Source organism: Dysidea avara, chromosome 10 (genome assembly GCF_963678975.1).
Source record: "Dysidea avara chromosome 10, odDysAvar1.4, whole genome shotgun sequence".
Lineage (NCBI taxonomy): Eukaryota > Metazoa > Porifera > Demospongiae > Dictyoceratida > Dysideidae > Dysidea > Dysidea avara.
In genome coordinates, this window is record NC_089281.1 from 25,848,943 (window position 1) to 25,874,934 (window position 25,992).

General features: G+C 38.0%; 2 protein-coding genes across 3 annotated transcripts in view; one reads left to right on the plus strand and one right to left on the minus strand.

Annotated features, from left to right (window-relative positions):
- The window catches only part of LOC136236347 (U5 small nuclear ribonucleoprotein 200 kDa helicase-like), a 40,116-nt gene extending 25,547 nt beyond the window's left edge, over positions 1-14,569 (plus strand). The window contains exons 16-50 of the mRNA XM_066026491.1: positions 22-225; positions 323-433; positions 539-670; positions 1,092-1,196; positions 1,247-1,349; positions 1,536-1,714; positions 1,824-1,976; positions 2,027-2,107; positions 2,168-2,251; positions 2,521-2,627; positions 2,749-2,967; positions 6,753-6,896; positions 6,951-7,051; positions 7,348-7,521; positions 7,865-8,028; positions 8,320-8,418; positions 8,470-8,598; positions 8,921-9,022; positions 9,144-9,233; positions 9,476-9,712; positions 10,118-10,320; positions 10,458-10,531; positions 10,587-10,663; positions 10,723-10,870; positions 11,329-11,405; positions 11,458-11,545; positions 11,600-11,721; positions 11,813-11,956; positions 12,037-12,126; positions 12,622-12,708; positions 12,761-12,844; positions 12,907-12,983; positions 13,969-14,053; positions 14,152-14,201; positions 14,255-14,569. Of these exons, the coding sequence (XP_065882563.1) occupies positions 22-225; positions 323-433; positions 539-670; positions 1,092-1,196; positions 1,247-1,349; positions 1,536-1,714; positions 1,824-1,976; positions 2,027-2,107; positions 2,168-2,251; positions 2,521-2,627; positions 2,749-2,967; positions 6,753-6,896; positions 6,951-7,051; positions 7,348-7,521; positions 7,865-8,028; positions 8,320-8,418; positions 8,470-8,598; positions 8,921-9,022; positions 9,144-9,233; positions 9,476-9,712; positions 10,118-10,320; positions 10,458-10,531; positions 10,587-10,663; positions 10,723-10,870; positions 11,329-11,405; positions 11,458-11,545; positions 11,600-11,721; positions 11,813-11,956; positions 12,037-12,126; positions 12,622-12,708; positions 12,761-12,844; positions 12,907-12,983; positions 13,969-14,053; positions 14,152-14,201; positions 14,255-14,459 (4,329 nt within the window). The 3' untranslated portion in view covers positions 14,460-14,569. The remainder of the gene's footprint in view (positions 1-21; positions 226-322; positions 434-538; positions 671-1,091; positions 1,197-1,246; positions 1,350-1,535; positions 1,715-1,823; positions 1,977-2,026; positions 2,108-2,167; positions 2,252-2,520; positions 2,628-2,748; positions 2,968-6,752; positions 6,897-6,950; positions 7,052-7,347; positions 7,522-7,864; positions 8,029-8,319; positions 8,419-8,469; positions 8,599-8,920; positions 9,023-9,143; positions 9,234-9,475; positions 9,713-10,117; positions 10,321-10,457; positions 10,532-10,586; positions 10,664-10,722; positions 10,871-11,328; positions 11,406-11,457; positions 11,546-11,599; positions 11,722-11,812; positions 11,957-12,036; positions 12,127-12,621; positions 12,709-12,760; positions 12,845-12,906; positions 12,984-13,968; positions 14,054-14,151; positions 14,202-14,254) is intronic.
- A 3,019-nt stretch (positions 14,570-17,588) lies between these two features.
- On the minus strand, positions 17,589-21,506 carry LOC136268920 (uncharacterized). 2 transcript variants are annotated; one of them, XM_066064395.1, is made up of 2 exons: positions 21,428-21,506; positions 17,589-21,377 (listed from the first exon to the last, which is right to left on the minus strand). In XM_066064395.1, the coding sequence occupies exons 1-2, from the start codon at positions 21,445-21,447 to the stop codon at positions 17,747-17,749; spliced, it is 3,651 nt and encodes a 1,216-aa protein (XP_065920467.1). In that variant the 5' UTR covers positions 21,448-21,506; the 3' UTR covers positions 17,589-17,746. The 2 variants fall into 2 exon arrangements, with proteins under 2 accessions (XP_065920467.1, XP_065920468.1); XM_066064396.1 differs by lacking the exon at positions 21,428-21,506 and having other exon boundaries at positions 17,589-21,013; positions 21,073-21,152.
- Positions 21,507-25,992: the final 4,486 nt, after the last annotated feature.

Genomic DNA, 25,992 nt, shown 5'->3' on the forward strand with positions numbered 1-25,992 from the left:
CTATTTACTCTGTGTTTCTAGTTGATGAACGACATAGTGTACGACAAGGTTTTGGAACATGCTGGAAAGAACCAGGTGTTGATATTTGTACATTCACGTAAAGAGACAGCCAAGACAGCCAAAACTCTTCGAGACACTTGTCTAGAGAAGGAAACTATTGGACAATTTCTACGTGAAGATTCTGCCAGCACAGAAGTATTGAGAACTGAAGCTGAACAAACAAAGGTATAATTTCCCAGCTGCTTTTTAACAACTGGTAGAAATTATTGACTTCTGGTCATTGCTATTTGTGTGTGTTTTAGATATTTCTTTAATTTTGTAGAACAATGACCTTAAAGATCTTCTTCCTTATGGTTTTGCTATCCATCACGCTGGAATGTCAAGGTTGGGCCGAACATTAGTTGAAGAATTGTTTGCTGATCGTCACATACAGGTAAAAAAGGGACCTTGTACCCAGTCATTGTAACATGCTAGTTTGAGTACCCTATATGGATTATGTGTTGTTGTGGTTGTCAGATGTTTTGATTTTTTCTTTTAGGTGCTCGTTTCTACAGCAACACTAGCCTGGGGGGTCAACTTACCTGCTCACACTGTGATCATCAAAGGCACTCAAGTATATAGTCCTGAGAAAGGACGGTGGACGGAGCTTGGAGCACTAGATGTCATGCAGGTTTGTGTGTGTTCAGTGACTAGAATACTTTCCATCATTTAACAATATTACATTATTTTGCTAAACACAATCATGGAAAATTGAATTGCCTTTTTAATCTGCTTGTTTCATCATAGTGAATCTTCAATTGTTTGTCAAATTTTAATTATCAAATATCCCTCATTGTTGGAGTACTGTAGTTGGCTGCTCTCATGGTCAAAATGAGACATTTAGAGTAGTCAGTTGTGCCTATCATATTAGAGACTATCTTTGTGTGTGTGTGTGTGTGTGTGTGTGTGTGTGTGTGTGTGTGTGTGTGTGTGTGTGTGTGTGTGTGTGTTTTATTAGCCTCACACACTATCAATTCATTGGTAGGGTCTGAGTAGTTTTAAACACCAGAAGTTCAAGCAGTTGGAGTCTCATTATGTATTTTCTTCCACAGATGTTAGGTCGTGCTGGTCGTCCTCAGTACGACAAGAAAGGTGAGGGTATACTGATCACAAGTCACACTGAACTACAGTACTACCTGTCCCTTATGAATCAACAGGTATGACCGTGTGTTAGCATAATGTGTGTCGTGTTATGATGTTGTTACAGCTTCCCATTGAGAGCCAGTTCATCTCTAAACTATCTGATAATTTGAATGCTGAAATAGTTCTTGGGACTATCCAGAATGCCAAAGATGCTGTTACATGGCTAGGTATGTGTATATGTATCACTGCATATTTGCTGTAAGCTAACTGATAGAAGAATATTAAGTTTTGTATGTTTGCATGTGTTGATTAAAAACCAGTATTTGCATGTGCCAGCATTTATTTGCATGTGCCAGCATTTGCATGTGTACTGATTTCACAATTTTATGACTCCATCTTCTTATCTTCATCAGGTTACACTTACTTGTACATCCGCATGTTGAGGAATCCTCAGTTATATGGTGTCACTGTGGATGAGGCAGCAGCTGACCCATTACTGGAGCAACGTAGGGCAGACCTGATCCACACAGCTGCTTCATTGTTGGACAAGAACAGTCTTGTCAAATATGATAGGAAGAGTGGAGCATTCCAGGTAATGCACACCAATGAATAGTGTGCATGTGTGGCATGTAAGGTACATGTGTAATATAGTGTTAAATCCTTGTATTCTCGTGTGCAATTTAGTTTATCCACTTTGTTAGGTCACTGACTTGGGGAGGATCGCCAGTCACTATTATTGCACACACGAAACCATGGCAACATACAACAGCAACCTGAAGCCGACTCTCAGTGAAATAGAACTATTCAGGGTGTTTTCTTTTTCATCGGAGTTCAAGAATATTACTGTCAGAGAGGTACGACTTCTTGCATGAATCCACTCTTTGTTTAGTTAATTGTCCTCTAGGAAGAGAAACTAGAACTAAACAAGTTAGTGGATCGTGTTCCCATACCAGTTAAAGAAAGTATTGAAGAGCCAAGTGCTAAAGTAAGGCAGTGGAGAGTACTATATATATATATACCTACAAGTGACTTTTATTTGATATAGATTAATGTCCTATTACAAGCCTACATCTCACAGCTCAAGCTGGAAGGATTTGCTCTAGCCTCAGACATGGTGTTTGTCACCCAGGTATGTGTATACGTCACACTATCTAGTAGAACACACTTGTGTGGTAAAAGAATAATGAATGTACTGCATGCAAGATTTGGCTTTGTGGAATTAAGAATAATGTAAGTATAGCGGAAATCATGTATGTGTTAATACTGAGTGTTTCAAGTGACTGAAGACTATACCCAGTTTGTCCCAGTTTGTATGTGTGCGTGTGTGTATGTTACTATAGAGTTGGTTATTCATACTTTTTCGTTATTGTTGTTATTTGTGCGCTTCTTTATTCTTAGTCTGCTGGTCGACTGCTGAGAGCTATTTACGAGATAGTGTTGTGTAGAGGATGGGCCAGTATGGTGGACAAGACGCTTACCGTCAGTAAAATGATTAACAGAAGAATGTGAGTTCTGTATATCTCCAGTAGCTGTATTTCACACCTCTGCTAAGACTTTGCTTTGTGTGTGCTAGTCTGTCACTGCCAGTAAAGTGTATTACTCTCATATATATATCGCCATATATAGGTGGCAGTCAATGACTCCTCTGAGACAGTTCAAGAAGCTCCCTGAAGATGTAGTCCGTAAGATTGAGAAGAAAGACTTTGCCTGGGAGAGGTTGTATGATCTCGGCCACAATGAGATTGCTGAGCTGATTCGCATGCCCAAGATGGGGAAGACCATTCACAAGTTTGTCCACCAGTTCCCCAAACTGGAGCTGTCCACGCACATCCAACCAGTAACCAGGTATGATGTTAGAATATAAATTACTGTAGATATGATCAAGAGTTCATGATATGTATTATGCATTCTTGGTATGATTGTGTGTGGGTGTTGTAATACAAGCAACTGGAAAGCTGACTTGTCTTAAAGCAGAAGAGAGGTGCTTTATGCTTTGTGTATTAGTGCACATAACTGACAAAGACATGGATGTGTTTTTCAGTCACAATAAGTAGGGTAGGATATGTTTCGTCAGTACAGTTAAAATCATATTATAGCTTGCAGTGATAGTCGGATCATTTGGCATGTACGTGTATGGTACAATTATACAAAAACGAAATGTTGTAGTTGTTATTTCAGCTTCTTGCTGATAGCAATATTCTTCAGTTTATCCACTAATTTGTTTCTTGTGGATACAGATAACTTCTGTTCCCAATTGTAAGCTGTAGAGTCATTCACAGTATAGAGTAACTTCATACAGTCCTGTAGTTCAGACAATGGGATACATGTATATAAATCAGCCACCGTAGGTTTTGGTAGATGCTTACAAATATAGTTACAAGTGTGTTTGAGTAACATTATGGCCATTCCTTCTACCCCTGTATCAGTTGCTCCGTATTCTCTGCCATTTAATGACAGAATTGCTGGATCTGTTAGGATATACTCACCATTGTTTGCTGTCCCTTGAAGATCAGCAATCATTCTTTGGCCTCCAGTGTAGTACCAACTCCAGTGAGAAAATGCTTGCATCATTGCTACATGTTCTTCTGTGTTGTTCCAGTAGCCATAGTTGTTACACCATTTTGTGTATTTGTTGGAAATGTAGGTCTCTACAATGTGGTACTCGTTGAGCTTGGGACCACCAATTTTATTATTGGGATGGTAAACACAGTGGAACACGTTTACATCTGCAAAGCATACTATTCCACTTGTACTATGGAATTTGTTGAAACTCTCTGCTAACTGCTTAGTTTCCCTGTGAATTCTCATTGTGGTGTCCCAGTCAGTAGGCTTCCATGTGCAGGAGTCCTTGAGATGTTTTATAATACATTTCTCACCAGATTTAGATACTGGTGTATTCCAGGTGCCCATGATGGCATAGCGGAACCTTCCTTCTGCAAACTTCTCCTTGTTCCATGCTACTTGCTTTGTACCACTGTCAGTATCACTACTGCTCTCTGTAGAACTAAACTGGCCCATACTATATATTAAACTGGTTATTCTGAGAATGGTAGTGTGTTTTATATGTTTCATAGTTACAGTGGTTATTCCTGGAACTGTTTTATCACATTAATATTTTATGTAGATGAATTAAAATAATTCCCTGGTTAATCCCCCAGGTAAATGTTTATGATGTACTTAGGTGGTATCATCTCCTGTGTAGTGCTGACCACAGTAGTAATCATTAAGTGGTCTGTTTCAACTTCTGTTTAACTATCTATTGTGTGTTGTTTGCTCTGTCGAATCAATCATCATGCCAATCCTTTGTAGCACTATGCAGCTTCCTATTTACGAACAATAATTACACCTGCTCCAAGGTAGGTATCATACAATAAGGTAGTACTGTATAGTAGGGATCACAGGGGTTAGGGTTATTATGGCCAAAAATATCACCCAAAAACCAGCTTCACAATACCATCCTTATGCTCAATATAACAAGTCGAAACGTATTGAATCTTTGAACTGGTTGAGCATCAAAAGCTGATTTGCTCATGGAACTGGTTGAGCCATGAGCAAACCACATTCCCATGATATTACTATATACCATATAGCCATTGAAGGATAAATTATTTGCAGAAATGTTAGATTTTGCATTTTAACCACAAATCCCGGAAACAAACAATGATTATATTTTTGCAGAACTACCATCACTCGTGTAGTTCGCGAAAAGTACAATTATGAATAATAAATAATATTATCATTTTAACAAAAAAGAGAGAACTGTTTCAGCTTCTATTTGCGATATCCTTTAGTTTGTATTCTAGGTTTCTCCTTGTGAGTTCTGTCAACTTGCATTCGTATTGGTAAGAAGTATTGGCAGCATTAAAAACTTGCCTGAAGTTTTGTAATTCTGAAGCTGGAATGCATGACTTTAATTCATTAGGTGTAGGTTTTTTAAGGTGCTGACATATCGAGTTGCAAGTGTGATTAAGAAATAACCTGGTCATCCCTTCTACTCCCACATCAGTTGCGCCATACTTATCACCGTGTATGGACAAAAGTGCTGGATCTGTGAGGGTATATCCAGTGTCATCTGCTGTGCCCTGCAGGTCAGATATCATTGTCTCACTATTTGTGTACCACCAACTCCAGTGCATGAAAGCTTGCATTAGTGGTACGTATTGATCAGTTATATTCCAGTATCCGTTATTATTGCACCATTTTGTGAAGTTGCCAGAAAGGTAAGGTTCAACAACGAAGTATTCATTTAGTTTAGGTCCACGTATGTTTTTGATATGATGCTCAGTGCACTGAAACTTGTCTACTTCTACAAAGGTGACAACTCTGTGTGTTTTATGGAATTTATTAAATTCTTTAGCAAGTTCACTTGCCTCCTCATACATTCTCATTGTGGTAGCCCAGCCAGTAGGCTGAAATACTGTTTTCTTTCTAAAATGTTTTATAACACATTTCTCACCACGCTTTACTACAGGTAGCTTCCATGTTCCCATGATAGCATAACGGAACTCTCCTTCTGCAAAACTCTCTTCATTCCAAGTTACTTTCTTCTCTATCCTGATATCACTATTGTTAGGGTTAGTGCCTTGCTGTTCAGCTGCAATTTGTCGCATTTTTTGAGCAAGTCTTCTTCTTGTAGGTGCAGATAGCACTAGTTCGTGCTTGTATGTTGTGGAGTTATTAAAAGTATTTAAAGCGGCCATGAAGGCTGGTAACTCTGATTCTGGAATACATTCATTCATATCTTGCACTGTGGGTTTTCTTAGATGCCTACATATTGATTGCAAGTGTGTTTAAAAAATGATTTCACCATCCCTTCTACTCCTGTGTCAGTTACACCATATTTATCAGTCAAAGACAAAATTGCTGGATCTGTCAGAGTATAGTTTCTGTTATCAGCTACACCTTGCAGATCAGATATCATCTTCTCACCAATCGTGTAACACCAACTCCAGTGCATGAAGGCTTGCATCAGTCCTACATATTGATCTGTTGTTTCCCAGTATCCACTATTAGCACACCATTTTGTATATGTGCCGGGAATGTAAGGTTCTACAGCAAAGAATTCGTGAAGTTGTGGTCCACCGATTGTGTTAATAGGATGCTCAACACATTTGAACTTATCTATTTCTACAAAGGAAACAACTCGGTTTGTTTTGTGGAATTTGTTAAATTCTTCTGCAAGTTTACTTGCCTCTTTGTATATCTGCACAGTAGTGTCCCAGTCAGTAGGTTTCCATGTGTAGGATTCCTTAAGATGTTTTATAACACATTTTTCACCACACTTTGATGCTGGTTGAATCCATGTTCCCATAATAGCATAACGGAACCTTCCTTCTTCAAACTTCTTTTCATCCCATTTCACTTTCTTGACACCATCAGTGTTTTCTGTAAATATACTACTGATGACTTCTCCCATTCTGATTGTGGTGTTTAGAATGATACTGCCTTTTTATAGTGCCCAGAAGGGACTATCCAGAATTGCTTGCTTAGTAATGGAATGACCATGCATATTAACTGTGTGTGGTTTTTCATGGAAGTGACTACTACTAGTTAATACAACCATGTGAATGTAAATCGTTATAATAAGAAAAAAAATTTATTTTAAAAGTTGTTGCCGTTCTATTCTTTAGGTCCACCCTACAAGTGGAGCTCACCATTACTCCAGACTTCCAGTGGGATGAGAAGATACATAGTAACTCTGAGGCATTCTGGATATTTGTGGAGGATGTTGATGGGGACATCATCCTACATCATGAGTACTACCTACTCAAAAGGTTACATTGTGGGATTGAGTTTTGTAACAATGTTACTTGTGTTGTTCATTACAGCAAATATGCTGGTGATGAGCATGTGATCAACTTCTTTGTGCCAGTGTTTGAGCCCCTCCCCCCTCACTACTTTATCAAGATAGTCTCTGATCAGTGGATCGGTGAGTGTGACTAGTATTTAGTGCAAATACATTAAGTACACTTAGCTTTTGGAATTTTTGTATTTTGCTATAAATGTACAGTGAAATATCACTTTGTGGCTAAGACCACGTTTTATAGTGGCCGCTTCTAGTAGGTCTCAAATGACGTGATCGAAGGTGAACTAAGCAACTTCATTAAAATAGGCAGTTACCCCATTACGTATTTTATTGTTCCATCCCAAAAAGGTCCTATAACTGAGGCTTCACTGTATGTACTACTTCACTTGTAGTTATTGTAAGGTCTGATTGTATTACAGGTTCTGAGACACAGCTGCCAGTGTCATTTCGTCATTTGATATTGCCGGAGAAGTTTCCACCACCCACTGAGCTGCTTGATCTTCAGCCACTGCCAGTTTCTGCCCTGCGTAATCCTGCCTACGAGGCTTTATACAGTGACAAGTTCCCATACTTCAACCCCATACAAACCCAAGGTACTGAATGTTCATATGGTAGAACCTTGTATATACAGACACCATGTGACCAAAAGCTGCCATTTATGTGCTTTACAACTTTTGGGGCCTAAAGTTCTCCTTGTTGTAAAACTTTACTTAAAATAAAGTCTTTACGAGATTCCTAAATATTCGAGCATCCCAACACCTCTTGAAGCTTCCAACAATAATGTATTATATTTTGAAACACACACTGTATGTATGCCAACCTGCTATATGCCTCTAAATGACAGTCTTTGGTCCCTTTGGGGTTTCCAGGTGTCCAGTCTTTGGTCCCAATGACAGTCTATTCATGTTATTATTTTCTCTATTTCATTTTCAACAGTGTTCAATGCACTGTACAGCACTCAAGATAATGTTCTGGTGGCATCTCCTACCGGAAGTGGCAAGACCATCTGTGCTGAGTTTGCTATTCTCAAATTGTTTGCGGATGTTCCTAAGAATGCCAAAGCTGTGTACATCACCCCCTACCCTACACTGGCCAAACAGGTTAGCATCTTGTCTTGTATACAGCACTATATGTACAAGTTTTATGCATACAGGGATTTTGGTGTTCTGTTGTTACTAGTTCCATAGTGGTTCAGTACAAACTACGCTTGTATCAAGGGTCCTCCCATTTATGTATCGAAGGATTTTGTGATTTAATATTTAATCTTGTGAATCACTAACTATGTATATCCTTAGCGTGCACTTAGCAAGTTAGAGAAGATATTCTAACAATAACAACATACTGTGTTTGTTGTAAAGCCTTGTCAAGTTGACTGTTCTGTTTTTGTTCAGATGCATTCAGACTGGGAGAACAAGTTTGGTAAGCATCTTGGCAAGCAGGTTGTCTTGTTGACCGGAGAGACCAGCAGTGATCTACCCATGCTGAGAACGGTATGTAATCCTTTAGGGGTAATACCCATGTATTGATTACATTCCTTGTAGGGTAATGTAATCATCTCCACACCGGAACACTGGGACATGTTGTCAAGGAGATGGAAGCAACGGAAGGACGTTCAAGATGTGTCATTATTTATCATTGATGAGCTTCATCTGATTGGCCAGGATATTGGGGTAAGTAATGCCACTGTTGTTGCTACAATATTTTTATGCGTTCATGACCTCATTGGTAATGAATGCTCATATTGCATACATGCTAGGTGACAAAGTCACGCTGTATAATGCCCCGATGATGATATCATCCTTGCGCACCGAGTACTACCAGCCACATCCACTGGGTGTGGCTGCAGTGTGCAGACAACTTAGGGACCTGGAAAAGTGGGTGGGGGTTCCCCTACTCATATTTCTGGGTCTGAGGGGCTTACAGTTGTTTATGGACCATGCCTACCCACAACTTGTGTTGTGTATTAACATACTCACTTGTTTATTTGCACAGCCTGTGATGGAGGTGATTTGCTCTCGGATGAGGTACATCTCTTCTCAGATTGAGCGGAATATTCGGATCATTGCACTGGGCCATTCAGTAGCCAATGCCAAGGTGCTGTTATCACAGCTGCTTGTATAGTAGTTGTACGTGTTTCATTATCTTGTGTAGTGGTAGTATAAATGTGTTTTTGTCATCAGATGCTCATGTTTAGCTGTGTTATGTATTTCTCTAGGACCTGGCACAGTGGTTGGGCGTTTCCATTCACAGTCTCTTCAACTTCCATCCCAACGTCCGTCCAGTTCCACTGGAGCTGCACATTCAGGTATTGTTGAGAACTACTCTAATTAGAATATACACTTTTTGTTGTATTTGTGAATAGTAACTAATGGCTGAAGTTTCTATATGTAGTGCTTTTAAGTAATACAATAAATCTTTTGGTCATCACACTTACGTAAGGAGAGGTCATTTTGTATTCAAGTAATATAACTTGTAATTGTCTTGTGGTTGCCTTTTGCAGTATCCATAATAGAGCAGGGTTTACTCTGAACACTTGTCGTCTTGTAGGGTTACACGGTGTCCTATGCTCCATCACGTCTCATTGCCATGACCAAACCTGTCTACTCAGCCATTTGCAAGTACTCACCAAAGAAGCCAGTCATTGTCTATGTACCATCACGCAAGCAGACACGCTTGACAGCCGTTGACTTGTTGACATTTTGTGCTGCTGATCTTCAGCCCCAGCAATTCCTACATTGTGCAGAGGATGATCTAGCCAATCACGTGAAGTACATCAAAGACAAGGTACCATCACTACATTGTATACATTCTTTTACATTCTTGTGCTTTTGCATCCATTGTAGTATATGTGTTATAAATCCAGTAGATTTGATTAGTATGTGATATAAATTTTTAAAATTTTGGTCACAGAAAATGTACCTGAAGTTCTAATATAGAGTAGCCATAGTTAGTTAGTTAACTTTTCAAAACTAAATGTATACACAATTTCTACAGTGCTTTAGAGAATCTGTCATTTTTGTCCTAAATAGTTTAATGTGTAGTACACAAAAGGGTTGATACTAACTAAACACTACTCAAAAACAAGGAGTCTCTGTAGAGACTGTTCAGTTCGTGATATATTTCTTAGATGTTTTATACTTTGTTAAATGCTACAGTTGTGGTGACTTATGTTTTCTACCTTGTCTGTAGACACTTGTGGAAGCCATTAGCAATGGCATTGCCTACCTTCACGAGGGCCTGTCAGACAAGGAGCGACAGATTGTGGAGCAGCTGTTCATGCTGGGTGCCATTCAAGTTATGGTCGTGTCACGTAGCCTCTGTTGGGCCATTGTTGCTAAGGCTCACCTAGTGGTCGTGATGGATACACAATATTATGATGGACGAGGACACAGGTAAAGTTTTTGCATGTTGGATTTTAATTATCACCCATGCCGTAAGGAACCTTCTTGAGAACTACTAAAACAGGGCTCATTACAACTACTTGTGCTCCTAAGGATGTATTTGATGTATTAATGCTTGTTCTCCACAGGTACGTGGACTATGCTGTGACAGATATTCTTCAGATGGTGGGGCAAGCAAACCGGCCAGTGTTGGACACTAATGGTAAGTGACATGATGTGTACACTATGATGTGCTCTTATTGGAATGTGTTCATTAGCTGTCTGTGTGCTGATGTGTCAGAACACAAAGAAGGAATTCTACAAGAAATTTTTGTACGAGCCACTGCCAGTAGAGGTGCGCGTTTCTCTTGTGTTCCATATTTATGTCATTACCGTTTGATTTAATTCTTGTAGTCACACTTGGATCATTTCATACATGATCATTTTGGTGCTGAAATTGTCACAAAGACAATTGAGAACAAACAAGATGCTGTGGATTACCTGACATGGACCTTCCTCTACCGACGCATGACACAAAATCCTAACTATTATAACCTGCAAGGTTTGAATGGCTTACATACATGCAAACATTCATGTAGTGCTGAGCGGTTTTGATATTTCATAGACGGTACGGTATTGTCAACTTGATATTGCGGCATCACTAAATTATTTGCGTACTTTAGTTTGATGCTATTTTAGACCTACAGCACTAGATTTAGACACAGAAATAACCCTAAAAATTTCAGTTAACAACAGAATTGTGTTGAAAGCCAATTGCAATATATTTACTGCAGTACATATCCATTCATATGTGCTGTAAGTAGACTTCTTCACACAGGATATGTTATTTTAGCTACTAAGAGACTTGTCTTTTAGAATTCATGGTATTTGCGGTAGTTAAAGAATTGGACGGTATCAAAAACAGATATTGCGGTTTAACTAAAATATTGTCATATTGCTCAGCACTACATTCATGCATACCTTAGTTTATGGTTTTTAGCTTGGGGTTTTATTGCACAGGTGTAACCCATCGACATTTGTCAGACCACTTGTCCGAGTTGGTGGAGAACACGCTGGGTGATCTGGAGCAGTCAAAGGTGTGTTCTGTTTACTTTTAATATCTTGTAGCTAATATCATTCCTTGTGTAGTGTATCTCTATTGAGGAAGATATTGATACAATTCCAATGAATTTGGGTATGATAGCATCTTATTACTACATCAACTACACCACTATTGGTTAGTGTAGTGTGTCACATGTTATGATTGATAATAACTGATTGTGGGTTTTAGAGTTGTTCAGCATGTCACTGAATAGCAAAACTAAAATGAGAGGACTGATCGAGATTTTGGCTGAAGCTTCAGAGTATGAGAATCTCCAAATCAGACACAAAGAAGAAGTTGTCCTTAAACAGGTAAGACAATGTGCTTACAACTTTGTAGCATGTGTAATGTTGATAGTTGCCATGTTATTTTGGTGTTAAAGTAGTTTGGTTTTTGTTGTAGCTTGCAACACGTGTTCCGTGGAAGGTACCCAATCAGAAATTCAACAACGTTCACACCAAGACCAACTTGTTGCTACAAGCTCACTTGTCACGACTACAATTGTCAGCAGAACTACAGTCAGACACTGAAGAAGTGTTAAAGCAGGTAGTGTGATCTAGTAGATGTTTTGTATGTATGTAATAATATTGAGGTGGTATTTAAGTTTGTTTTGTATTGTGATTTAGGCTATCAGGCTACTACAAGCTTGTGTGGATGTGTTAAGTAGCAACAGGTGGCTGTTCCCTGCTCTCACTGCTATGGAACTATCCCAGATGGTATGTGTATACTGTGTGTGTACTGTGTGTGTGTACTGTGTGTGTACTGTGTGTGTACTGTGTGTGTACTGTGTGTGTACTGTGTGTGTACTGTGTGTGTACTGCGTGTGTACTGTGTGTGTACTGCGTGTGTACTGTGTGTGTACTGTGTGTGTACTGTGTGTGTACTCTGTGTGTACTGTGTGTGTACTGTGTGTGTACTGTGTGTGTACTGTGTGTATAGTTACAGATAGTGCTATGTACAAGTGAACAGGCTAGGGTTTCAAACAGAGTCCAACCAGGAATTACCCTATATAGCAATCAAATAATATAATAAATCAGTCGTGAATGTTGTACATCTGTTTTTTTTTTATTTGAGTGCACATGTAGCCTGTAAACTAATAGTGTGTTATCGTCAATTGACTTGAGTATGTTATTCTGTTCATGACATGTGTCTTGAATAGTGCAATGTGAAGTGATATTGTATGTCATATTGTCACTGGTATACCCATGAAGGTTACACAAGCAATGTGGCATAAGGATTCCTTCCTCAAACAACTACCACACTTCACCTCAGATATCATCAAACGCTGCACTGAAAAGGTAAGACGAGAATGATTGTCATTAATACTAGTCATTGTATGGTAATGTATAGGAGATTGAATCAGTGTTTGACATAATGGATATGGATGATGATAAAAGGAACAGCTTACTGCAACTCACTGATTCACAAATGAAGGTACATTGCTTGAACATTCTTTGTAGTGCTCACCGCTACTGTCTGTGTGTGTTTGGCTGTAGGATGTCATTAGGTTCTGTAACAGCTATCCCAACATTGACCTCAACTATGAGATTGTTGACCAGGATGATATCCGAAGGTACAGTGTTTCTTTGTTACAAATGGCGGGAAAATTAGAAATTTTACATTTGAATGGATGTCATAGAAATATCAAGCAATGAAACAAGAGAGGTCATCTACACCTGTAGCTATACTAGTGGACATTTAATTCCTACTACCATGACTGAAGTAGGAATTAAATGTCCACTAGTATAGCTGCTGGTATAGATGACGTCCCTTTTTCATTTCTATGATCCTAAAATTTCACATTTTTACCTACACTTGTTTTGTTTAATTTTATTTTTTTGTAATAACATAATTCAATACTGGTGAACCATTGCGTACTACATCAAAGGAAAGAATAATACCAGACAACTGTGCAACTGAACATGTACCCCATCAATCAATTACTGAAATACTAAGTGGTTGTTCTGCTTTGTTTTCAGCTATATTCCATCTGTTATTATAGTACAAGTAGCTCCTCTGCATTCAATCTAGTCACTACAGAAGATACAATGACTGAAAGCACATCCCAATTATATTGAAGCACAAAGTGGCTGTTTCACTTCAGTTTCAGCATGTTCCACCCGTGTGTTACAAATGAAAAACAGTACAAAGAGTGCCTCTGCTATCAATCCAGTCACGCACAAGAGATTAAAGCACTGAAGCCATGGTGTGTTATTGTCAAATCAACATCTATGTGGTAGGGAGGGAAAAGGCAAGTCCATGGTGTGTGCATTGTAGTTGCTGCAGTTGGCAAAGAGGCAAGTCTCGGAACGACAAACAGTGAAGAAATCAAGCTCATATCGTCAAGCTATTGACTGCAGGCATCATGATGTTAGGCAGTCAGTAGAAAATTTATTTCAATAAAAGTTTACAAGGTTGGAGTTGCTCTGAAGGCATTTAAATGGGGAAAAGTGATTTGTGGGCAACAAAGCCCAAACCTCCATAACCAGGAATGATCCCTACTATACAGTACTACTGTGCTGTATGATGACAATAGTATTGTGTTACTATTGTTGTAGGGGGTCACAAGTAACTGTCAGAGTACAATTGGAGAGAGAAGATGATGACTTACTACCAGAAGTTGTTGCTCCTTTCTTTCCTCTGGTAAGTTAGAAACAATCTGTCCTACATAAAAACTTGTGGAATAAAGTATATTAGTTGCTGTAAGATGTGACTTGATTTATTGTTTCTGTATATTATAGAAACGCAAGGAAGGATGGTGGCTTGTCATTGGCGATACAAGCAGTAACACGTAAGCCTAGTTACATATTGTACACACATTCACTCGGTTTTGTTCCTGTGTAGGCTAATGTGCATCAAGAGATTGTCACTACAAGCTAAGAAGCAAACAGTTGTTAACCTTGACTTCACTGCTTCTGAAGAGGGCAGCTGCAAATATGTCCTCTACTTCATGTGTGACGTGTACATGGGCTGTGACCAGGAGTATTCCTTCACCATCAATGTGTTACCTGGTGGTGATAGTAGTGACGAGTCCATGGATGAGCAGTAATACTTGCCAAACTTATAACCACATCATATTATTATATTATTTTTGTCTTGTATTTGTGATTGTGATGTAATCTAATTTACTATAAGGAAATTATTACTGTTAGGTTGAAATCTTGTTGATACATGGTTGTCTGTAGGTGGTCTGAACATTTATACAAGATTATAAAATTACAGATTTAGTAAACTTGTACCACAGCAGAACCGCCATCAGTACCTCACACAAGGTTTGTACTGAGTGACTAAGTCTGTGTCAAATATGCCAGCATAATAAGTGGACTAGAGTGCTAACCATGGAGCTTAATTCCATGAAAACAGATTGATACTCCTGAATAGAGCAGATAGTGGAAACCGCAGTAAAACACTCAAATAACTCCTTATATTGATACTCTCTAATAGAACAATCACTTTATAGTGAAAAACTTTAATAGAGCATTCAATTATTAAAATGTTCCAAGATAATTGTAACAAATGTTGCTAGCATTTTGAGCATATTTCACTCAGGTCTATAGTGAATGCTATAATTATTGGTATATATACTGGGTTAGCTGTGGAATAAGATAGCAGTAATTAAGTAGCCTGCAAAAGAGCATATATATTACTTAGGAAAAGAGTCACTTAATCACATGGCTTTGACCAATATGGAAGATACTATGATCTTTGTTTCATGATAGATCCTCCAAATAATGAAGTTGGCAACTTCCTAATTTGATTTTTCTAATGTTCTAGCAAATTAACAACCACAGTGTATGACTGTTGGCTGTAGCTATAGGATTTCCAACAACAAGGTGTTTCAGGTGATTATCACATAGACTGACCTTTAAGATGAGCTAAACAAGTGCTAATTTATTGTTGGATTGTTTGTAGACTGTAGTATTTATGTAATTTAACATGTGTAAAATTAATAGTCTAAAAGTGGTCATGTGACCAAAATCCCATAATAGGCTAGAGTTTTCACTCAATAGGAGATGCCTCTTTTTACACAGACTGATTAAACAAACAAGTGCTAATTTAAATTCTGGGATTTTTAGGTCATGTGACCACTTTTTAGATATTTATGCTGATATCAAATGCTACAAACAATTCAATAATACAACAAAATAAGCATCATCCAATTCTGAGCGGAAACCGTAATATTGCCACTGTAGGGGTTATATTGATGTCCTGGTAATATATGTATGCAATATGATTTGCTACTCATGATTATGAAATGAAGGATTTATAACACAAGCTTATTTCTGAGGAAGCTCTATTACATGGCTACATACATGCAGCTGGAGATCATGTAATGAACCTCTACTGTTAATTGAGCAAGTGTGCATCCACCCTGTAGCTTAGTGATGTATAATGTGATGGCTCTAATGATAAGTATAGCTCTAATCAGAAAGTGAACATTAGTATCGATAATCCCAATGCAAAGGTTCAATTAGAGTATTTTAACATCAACTATATTAGATCTAATTGAAGTGATTTTAAAAAATATTTAACTTTTACACAGTAATTTAGCAGGGTTCTGTTATCAATTAGTAGTGAGTACTGGGTAGGCTAATCCAAACAAATCTGTGGATTTATTTATTTATTGGAAAAATTAATTTGATGCAACATACACAGTTGTTTAGGGACTTACAGAATATATTTCAGGAAAAAATTTAATAGGTGCATGGTAAAAAATTATTAATTCTGGGGTGATTTGTTCCCACTTTCTAAAACACTGCTAGCCTTGAATAACAGATTGAGATACTCCAATAAAGCATTTACCTATACTGCAGTCACCCAATGTAAAGCGACTGCTCTATTAGAGTATTTCAATGCTACAATTTGTGTTTGGCTAGTAACTACAGTTGCAAAAGAAATATTTATGTATTTAGCTGTATTTCAGGAATCACTTCAGGAAAATAATAAAAGAATCACTGGGAAGAATAGTTGAGAAGTTTAAAAGCATATTCCACAGTTGTAACATTGTGTATTGATCTTCATTGTTAAGCTCAGTGCAGAGGTTCACTCACTCACTCATTAAGCTATATATAAGCAGTGTTGGGCAAGTTACTTTTTAAAAGTAACTAGTTACATATTACATATTACTTGCAACTGAACTATTTAGTTACAGTTACATATTACCCATAAAATAAAGTAACTATAATAATATTACATATTATATTACTTTGTGACCACAGCCTTAAGCTGTCACGTGTGAAACTACCACCTTATCACGTGACATGATTGCGTTGTTGGACAATGCACAAATCTTGGTTATAAGTAAGAAGCTGGTAAATAAGCTTCATTCAGTAGGCTTCATTACTTCGTTGTGGCTAGGCATTACTCGGTGGATCACTAACGAGATTAGTAACTTTGTTAAGGTAAATGCGGATATTTCCGGACAGCGCACAATTCCGGACACTTCGTGTATAGCACCCAAGAATGAATCAACTACAACACACTTTTCGATTTTTATAATCCCTATAAGAATAGCTATTCACACCAGAAATTTCAAGGCAATCCGTTGTTTCGTTCCTGGGCTAGCTTGGTAAAGGTGCCAAAGTGTCCGGAATTGTGCGCTGTCCGGAAATACCCGCATTTACCTTACTTATAGTAATAATATTACGTAATATTAGACTCGTTACAGTAACTATATTACTTAGGTAACGCGTTACATTTGTAAGTAAAATAACTTGAGTTATATTACCTGTTTTTATAGCGTATTTCGTTATATTACTTAGTTACCACAAAAGTAATAATATTATATTTTCCAAGGGAAGTGCTAGAAATCTTTTGTTCAAGATGGCCAGTGCCTCAATTTCTGCTTCACAGAGAATATTTTATGGTAGGAACTCTAAAGAATGGACAATCAACCCGGACTGTTTTTAATCTGTATATAATTTAAGCTGTAACTTTAGTTTTGTACTTAAATATAATTTTTTTTTTCCTTGCCATGCCCACTGCTGTCCACTGTTGGTCAGACATGTGGTCGCATGTTGTCCGAGGACACATAACACATAATATATAATTTGTTTGTAATCATGCATGTTTTCTCATCAATTATTAGTGATGGTTCTCTCTCATAACGCGTTACTCCCAACACTGTATATAAGTAATGTAGATACTGTACAAACTAGCCAACAATTGTGAAGGAATTTACATTGTGCTTAACTAAATAAACCTGCAATTTCTTAGAACAAAAAGTTCAGATTCAAAGTACACACAATTCCATTCACAATTACTAAACTGGCGTGCCAATTGTATACAACAATAAAATAATAAAGGTTGTGATTATAACACACAAATTGGTGTACACTAATTTTCAATTACTAATAGAGACTCTCTCAATTCTATGCACTTTGCACTGTCATAACTATGAATCTTTGTACTATAAGTAATCACATCTTGGTGAATTTCTGTCTGCTGTTTGTGACTACTATGAAAACATTTCAATCTCCTCTTCACTGCAAGTTTCAGTCCAGGAAATCGGTTAATGAGACAGTAAAACGCACCACCAAGATACATGATGTAAGCTGCAAAATAACATATCAGTGATACCACAAGAATCTTTGGTAAAACATTGACCTCTACAATGAGTATTATCAGAAATATTAAGAACATGTTGTCTAACAAATAATGTCGATGATTTTTATAAGGTAAAAATGCTGTCAGAGCATATAGCAATGAGATAATGATCAGACACAAACAGTAGAGCTGGTAATCTTCTGGAACAAAAATTACCAATATGTAGAAAAGAAGTCGAATTATTAGTTGTAACCCAATCCAAAATGAATACTTTAATTTGAATGGAGCTTGAAATGCGTCCATTAGTGGTTTCAGCCTCTGCACTACTCTAAACTGATAAGCTATCTTAGGGAACAATAGAATTACTGCTAGACTTGATAGCAACAGTAATATTATGATAGATGCTACTCCCAAGACAGCATGCCAACCATGAAAATATTTAACATTAGGATCTATCCTCCAACGATACTCAATACCTGATGAGGTGGTAATTGGTTTCATCACCAATATAGTAAAACTACCATTTAGTAACCAGTTATATGTAAAGTAAATTAGAGTAGCAAATGACTTGGGAATAGAGAATGAAATTCTTTTATTAAAGCAATCACATTTCTTAGCCAGTAATGTAATTATTCCCATTACTAGGAATACATATGTCGGTAGAGCAAATATTAATGCACTTGACATTAGAGTGGTCATTCCTTCATACAGGCAACCACCACGAACAACCAAACTTGAAGTAATAATGTCCGTTAAAGAGGAGGATCTGTAGAACAAAACTTCTCTAAATACGTATATTGTACTCATATAGAAAATTTGTCCATACAGAAAGCCATCAGATACATAATAATGAAAACACACCGTTGAGCCTACAAACCAAAAGCAAAGAGCACTATTAACCACAAGCCAAACTACTAAAGTTTGAATTTCTGAACAACCATTACAGCTACAGCCAGTGAAGTCAATAGTAGCACTACAACTATCTCGACATCCTCCACACAACAGCCCAGCACGATTGTCTGCACATTGTCCATCCAAATCCATTGAATCAACTGACCGATGCTCAGAACAGTAGTGATTTAAACATGATAATACCAAGATGTCACCATTCAACTCTCCTATCCACTTGTCAGTTGGTCTGATAAGTTTACCATTAGTATAGTCACAGGTGACATCACTACTCAATATGTCTGGTGCACACACACAAGCGTGATATGTGTCATTATATACATAACCAAATGATGAACAGTTTGTAAACTGAACTGATATGTTCCCTTCTGCTCCAGTATACACTGAGTAAATTCTAACAATAGTGCTGTCACTCTGTGTACCATTAATTTGAATGTTACTTGTTTGATTTGAATCTGGTTCCAGTAGACCAATTCCGTGGTCCTGTATTACAGCTGCTGAAAAGTCTTCACTGATTGAACTAGCTTGTGCACTGATCACACTAATTACATTTCTTCCAAAACTGTCAATTGCAGTAGCTTGCACAGAAACTAACTGACCAGGCATAATAGTTACATTGGAATGACTTATATTAATTTTTTCACTATAACTGGCAACCACCATTGGCTCGGTAATGCTAGGAGAGAACTTCAGTACATCGCAGAAATTTTCTTCAATAAAATTAAAAACATGGTCTGACTTATTGAATCCCATCTGATATAGCCATGGGCAATCTAGGCCATTACCATGAATGGCAGAACCTGATATAGCAGTGTTATTTATAAATGAGACTGAAATATTTGCACTTTCAGAGAAACACGTACCAGTTAGCAAACAGTATAGGTCAAATGAACCAAAGTACAAGAAACATGGAAATATGTATTCATTGAGTAGGAAAACTGCTCCTCCATTCGCAAAAGCTTGATTACTTAGAAAAGAGACATTGGTATTATCTTTCACCACAATTTTAGAAAAAGATTGTAAATAAAGAGCACCTCCCAAAAATGCATCATTCTCTTCAAATAAAACTGTACCGTGTAGAAATAAATCTGATCCTGAAAGATGGACTGCCGTGCCAATATTATGGGTTAATGATACATCAATAAAGATGGCATCAATTATTTCTAGAAAAATTACAGAAGTCCGCAAATTTCTGTTAAAATAATTGCGTGGTACAGAATTACTGACTAAAGAGCTGTTTGAAAGAGTAACACTTACAGATTCTCTCTGTTTGCCTGTTATAGCTAAACCAATACCAATCAATCCTTCATTACCCTCAAAGTGACACTCAGAAATATGAACATAAAAACTTGACGAAAGTTGATCTACCAATAATACAGCTCCACCAATAGATGCACTGTTATTAAGAAAACTACAATTGTGAATAGAAAGAAAATGATCTGATGGTAGTGTTTCATTAATAAAGTTGGATTTAAAAGATTGTAGATTGCTCAACACACCAATAGCTCCCCCTTGAGTAATAGTATCTGGGATTATAAATCCCATGCCATTTTGTAAAAATCTGCAATTTTCAATAGACACATTGCTGGTTGATGCACCTCTGTATGTTTCAACACTAATGGCAGACCCAAAAAAGCCTGAATTATTTCTAAACAATGATGAGATAATCTCAGCAATAACATTATACGTACCCTTCCTTTGAGAAAATACGATCATGATTCCTGCAGTTGAGGTGGCATTTTGATATCCCCGAGACAATGATGGACTAGATGCTCCTTGACTGTTAGCTATGTTAGTCAAAGAACAAGATAAATTGTCAATAAACTTGTTCCCAACAATATTAACTTGTGTGTTGGGTGCAGAATAGTCATGACGATTGTCAGCATACAAAAGTAGTAGTGATCCACTAACAGAGGATGGGTTAAACACACAGGCTTCCTCACTTGAGACAAATGGGACAAGACACTTACTACATTCTTCTATACTAGCAGGTCTGTTACTATGGAATGTTACATCACTAAGTGTCACTAGACCAAGAACATTTACACATACCATACCAATCCCTTGTGTTTCTGTGATTGTAACATTTTGAAGAGTGAGGTTGGTAGATCCTATCACAAATAATCCAACTCTTATTCTTGCTCGAAACTGATATGAAGTAATGATTATATTTTGAACAATATCATTGATGTTAGCTAACTCATCACCAGTCACTCCACACTTCCGGATGGTGATGTTATTTAGAGTGAGACCCGTGATGTTGACAAACACTAGCCCCACCCCTTCGGCACACGTGATTTCTGCTGGTCCATTAAAAGTGACGTTAATCAAATTTGCAATGTGACGAACTTTCGTCACGTAGTGTAACACTGACTGGTTTAAGTGTATAACTGAATGAGAAGAAATGTTACTCAATTCTTTGTCCAGTATGGAAGTGTCATTTGCAGTGCAAAAGTTGCTGGCAACGATTATTACACCGATTGCAAACGCTATATCCCCGGCTATATCCCTCCTAAAGGATTGAACTCGATATAATATAGGTGTATTAACCCATATAGTTACCTGTTGATCACAAAGGTCATCGTTTTCAATGAAGGTAACCCAAGACAATGTCTCAAAGTTCTAGCAATGCGTGGGGGATTCCAACTCCGCCCCGGGCGTCACGTGATTGCGTCATAAACGTGCTGCGCTGTCAATTTTTTGGATAGCTAACTGATACAAATTTAATAAATCTTGACACACATAGAGACAAAGAGGAGTCAGTTTGGTCAATGTATAGGAACACAAACTGAGTAGCCAGCAAGACAAGTAACTTAACCGCATGTGATGTAGACACAAGCTGCCATAGGCGGCGGAAAGGGGGGGGGGGGAGCTAGGGGGCTAAAGTCCCCCCCTCGGCCTGCTGAGGCCCCCCTCAGAATGATATCACACCGAAATTATCTTTCTTGGAGTGGGGCTGAAAACCGTGATAAAGATCGAGATACTCTAATAGAGCAGTCACTATAATAAAGTAGTCAGTGTGTAGCGAGCTATGTAAGGATTTTTATGTAGTTTATCAGCTAGAAATGGTAGCTGGTGAAGTGTAAAGCTCTTGTCAGTTGGTTGTGACCTTTTTTTTTTTTTTTTGGTCTCACCTTACCAAACTATAGAAATAAGTCTGGGTCAGCCCAGCCCCCCTCATATCAACTACTTCCTCCGCCGCTGCAAGCTGCACACAATCACAAAGCACATGCAGTGCAGTGCAGTGCGTACACACCCACCCACACAGGGTTTTACTCTTTTCACCACCTTTCATAACCCTTACGTAATATTAAGCTCAAAAGCATCCAGACTTCCTACTGTAGTTGTTGCTCTCTCTCTTCGACTTTAGGGCACGCATCTAGTAGTTGCCGCGAGTAGTCGACTTTAGGGGATGCGTCCAGTAGTTGCCGCGAGTAGTCGACTTTAGGGGAAGCGTCCAGTAGTTGCCACGAGTAGTAGACTTTAGGGGAAGCGTCTAGTAGTGTTAGCGTTAGGGTTAGGGTTAGAATTCAGCTTTGGTTTCTTCTTCACCTTTATAGGGTTAGGTTCTTCTTACTATATACAGCTTATTTCGTTAGTCACATTTATAAGATACAAAAGGAGGGAATCAAAGGAGCTAGCAGCGGTAGCATAATCGGTAGCACACTGGACCATCACACTGGGATCCTGGGTTCGATCCCTCTTCAATACTGCACTTTTTTTTTCGCCTTTTTGGTTCACCGTTATTTTTCTAAGTTCTGTAGGGTTATGAAATAGGGTGAAAAGAGCGATACCCACTCTCGCTCGCTCGCTCGCACGCACGCACGCACACACCCCCGCCCGCCCGCACGCACGCACATACACACGCACATACACACACACACATGGCACACAAAAAAGCAAAGCCTCACTATCCTTGTAATTTCCACATGTGTATCTGTAAAGCAATGAAGAATAAAGCCTTCAGCTGCTGCTACATAGTCATGCTGTACAGTGGCCAGCACTAGGGCATGCACCTGTGCTTGAATCAGCACAGGCATGCCCCCCCGGGGCAGGACAAATATAATCTGCACCATGTCTCACACTGAGGTGAAGGCAGTGTTTATTCTAGGATTTCTCCTTTGGGGGTGAGGGGGGTGACCAGGTGAACATCTATGGTTTGTAACAAGCTCACAACTATGTAAAACAGTTGAATAGTTCCAAACTACTTAGCTGTATCACGAGTGTTGATTTTTCTGATTCAGATCCTATGGTTGGTAGGGCTTGATACATGAGTGTAGAAATAATTATCTAATCATAGGCGGCTCCAGGATTTTTGGTGACTGGTTTCTGATGAAGAGCATGCATAGCTAGATATTTGGTGAAGACAAAAAGGTTGCTGCCTGCTGAGAATAACTGCCCTCCACTAACTATATTAATATCACTGATAAGTACATATAAATCCTTATTTATGGCTACATAGCTTGCTACACTGCTGTTCTGAATACTGTGACTGCTTTATTAGAGTGATTGACTGCTCTATTAGAGTGATTGACTGCTCTATTAGAGTATCTCGATCTGAACGTGACCAGTTTCCAGAAACCCCCCTGCAGCCGCCCCTGGTAATGGTGCAATATCTAGGACAACCATGTGCACCTCATGTGAATTATTAATGTTAGTAGTGTAATGTGTATGTTTAATCACAATTTGTACGAGACATTGTATTGCCATATTTGTATGATACCATGATTCTGTAGTAAAACAAGGAATTGTTTTTAAAATCAGGCTTTCTGAAATTAAATCTGGGGGTATTTTGCTGGCTGTAAACATGCCACGTAAACTGACTTAGAAATTTTTAACAATTTTGAGAGCTAAACATGCTATTTATAGAAAACAACTAAGAAGCTGGATACACTAGGCTCTCAGATATGGAATAGCCATCACTTTATGTAGGAAGTTGTATATGTTCCTTTGGAGATTTAAACCTGAGAGCATGCATTGTAAGGAATTTCTAACCTGGGTGGAAAATTTACATATAGGCACTCTGAGATTGAAATCTGAAGGCACTTTTGATAGTTTTGTGTGCTATTTTAAGTATAGTGTAGTAGTCACTTACAATTTTTAGGGAGTGAGTCTGAGGTTTTAGGGGGAATGGTCCCTCCCTAAAAGCCCTAGAATAAACACTGGGTAAAGGTGTGGGCACCTGAAGTCTCACCTGGACCTTCAACTGCTCTATGAGACATAAACAGTTGACCATTTGCTTCCCCAGTTTATGCCAGGTACCATTGATGTTACAGCTGGGTGGGCTGCTGAACATTCAGTGGCTACTGATAGTATAAGATATATTCTCACCGGAAGAAACTGGTAGCTAATTAGTTATAGGCCACATGACTTTATTTTTAGCGTTGCAACCACCAAAATCCAAACAGTGATGTACCAATTGTTACAATGTCATGATAGCTAGCTATACAATGCAACAAAGCAACTTAACTATAATCTATGTAGCCACTAACTGTTATTTTACAGTAATAGCACTATGGGTGCTAAAAAATCATTAGTGTGGTAAGAAAATAAAGTGGCTGGGAGAAACTATATACAACACATGTACCACTTTCACACCTCAGATCAAAGGAAAGCCAGTGCATATATATCACATTTCGTACTGACTCAAAATGTTAACGAGATATACGCACTGCTACCAGTGCGTATATCTCCGACATTAAGGCAGTGCGTATATCTCGTTAACTTGAGACATTGCATACCTATATATAGGAGTGCACACTATATCCAGAAATCATCAGATTTCTTTGATGTTATACTGTTATCCTCTTCTCTTATATAGGGATTCAAGCAAGCTGTGATTGTGGGATTCAAATTTAATACATCAACAGTAGTTTGTTTCTTACTTTTGTAAATGTGGCAATTAAAGTAACATAATTAACACTAGTCTCTTAAAATAGAATCAAACTACTGTTTGATGTATTAAAATTGAATCCCACAATCACAGTTTGTTTGGCAAAATTCAATCCCACAATCATAGCTTACATGGTTCCCTGTATAAGAGAAGGATATAGCAACTAAAGATTTTGCCAATTAGGTGGGTCTACATGCTAGAGTAGAACATATTAGTTATACCATGTTAACTCGTGCTTTGCCTGTATATATGCACTTACACTCGGGCCTGCAGCCCTTGTGCTTGTGCGTATATATCAGGCAAAGCACTTGTGCCCGTGGTATAACTATTACTTAAATTTATGTGAGAAAGGTATTCCCCTAATGCAATCATGCATATCAAGCTGCATATTAAATTTTAGCTTCTTTACTTTGTATATATATATATATATCTTGAGCAAATCAACTTTAAAAAGCTTTAGTAATTAACCATTTGTACCCTCAAAACTGCATTACCTTTATCCATGTAGTTGAGTGTGTAACTAAACACTTTCTCTGTGAACCATATATACATAGATAATTGTTTTCTGTGAACTACATGCACACAAAATATAGTGAAAAATTCTGACAATGTTGCCTTTCTTTACTCCATACAACTATAGCCTTTTGCAATAACTATAGGCACAAGGCTACAGACCTTTAGCACATATTGTTATATTTTATACATCTGTTTGTCTACACCTGAATTCGTGTAGCTTTGTGTGTGTACTATCAGCACTAGTAAAAAAATAAACATATATATATATCAGATGACCCTTGTAATAGCATTGGAAATTGCAGGGTTTTGTTCTTTTGTCTAACAATACTTTCTATGTACTCTGCACTGATGTGTATGGCAATGTGTAAAATCAAAGGTACATAGCTATATAGTACGATAATTACATAATAGTTTATATACTTAGTGTTGAATTAGTGCACACGAGTATATAAGCACCACAAATAGTGATGTAATACAACCACTAAGTATATATATATACAGCACAGTTGTGAGTGACTGCTCTATTCAATACTGCTTGTCTGGTTTATTCTCTCTATAGCTTCATCATTTTCTACCCATAGCATTGTTCTCCAACCAGTAGCCATCATGGTGAGAAACCATGCATTGTTTGGTAAACAACTCTATAGATTAACTATAAGTATACATCCTATGTTATAATGGACACTGCAACCTGAAGTCTGAATTACTTTGTTGTACA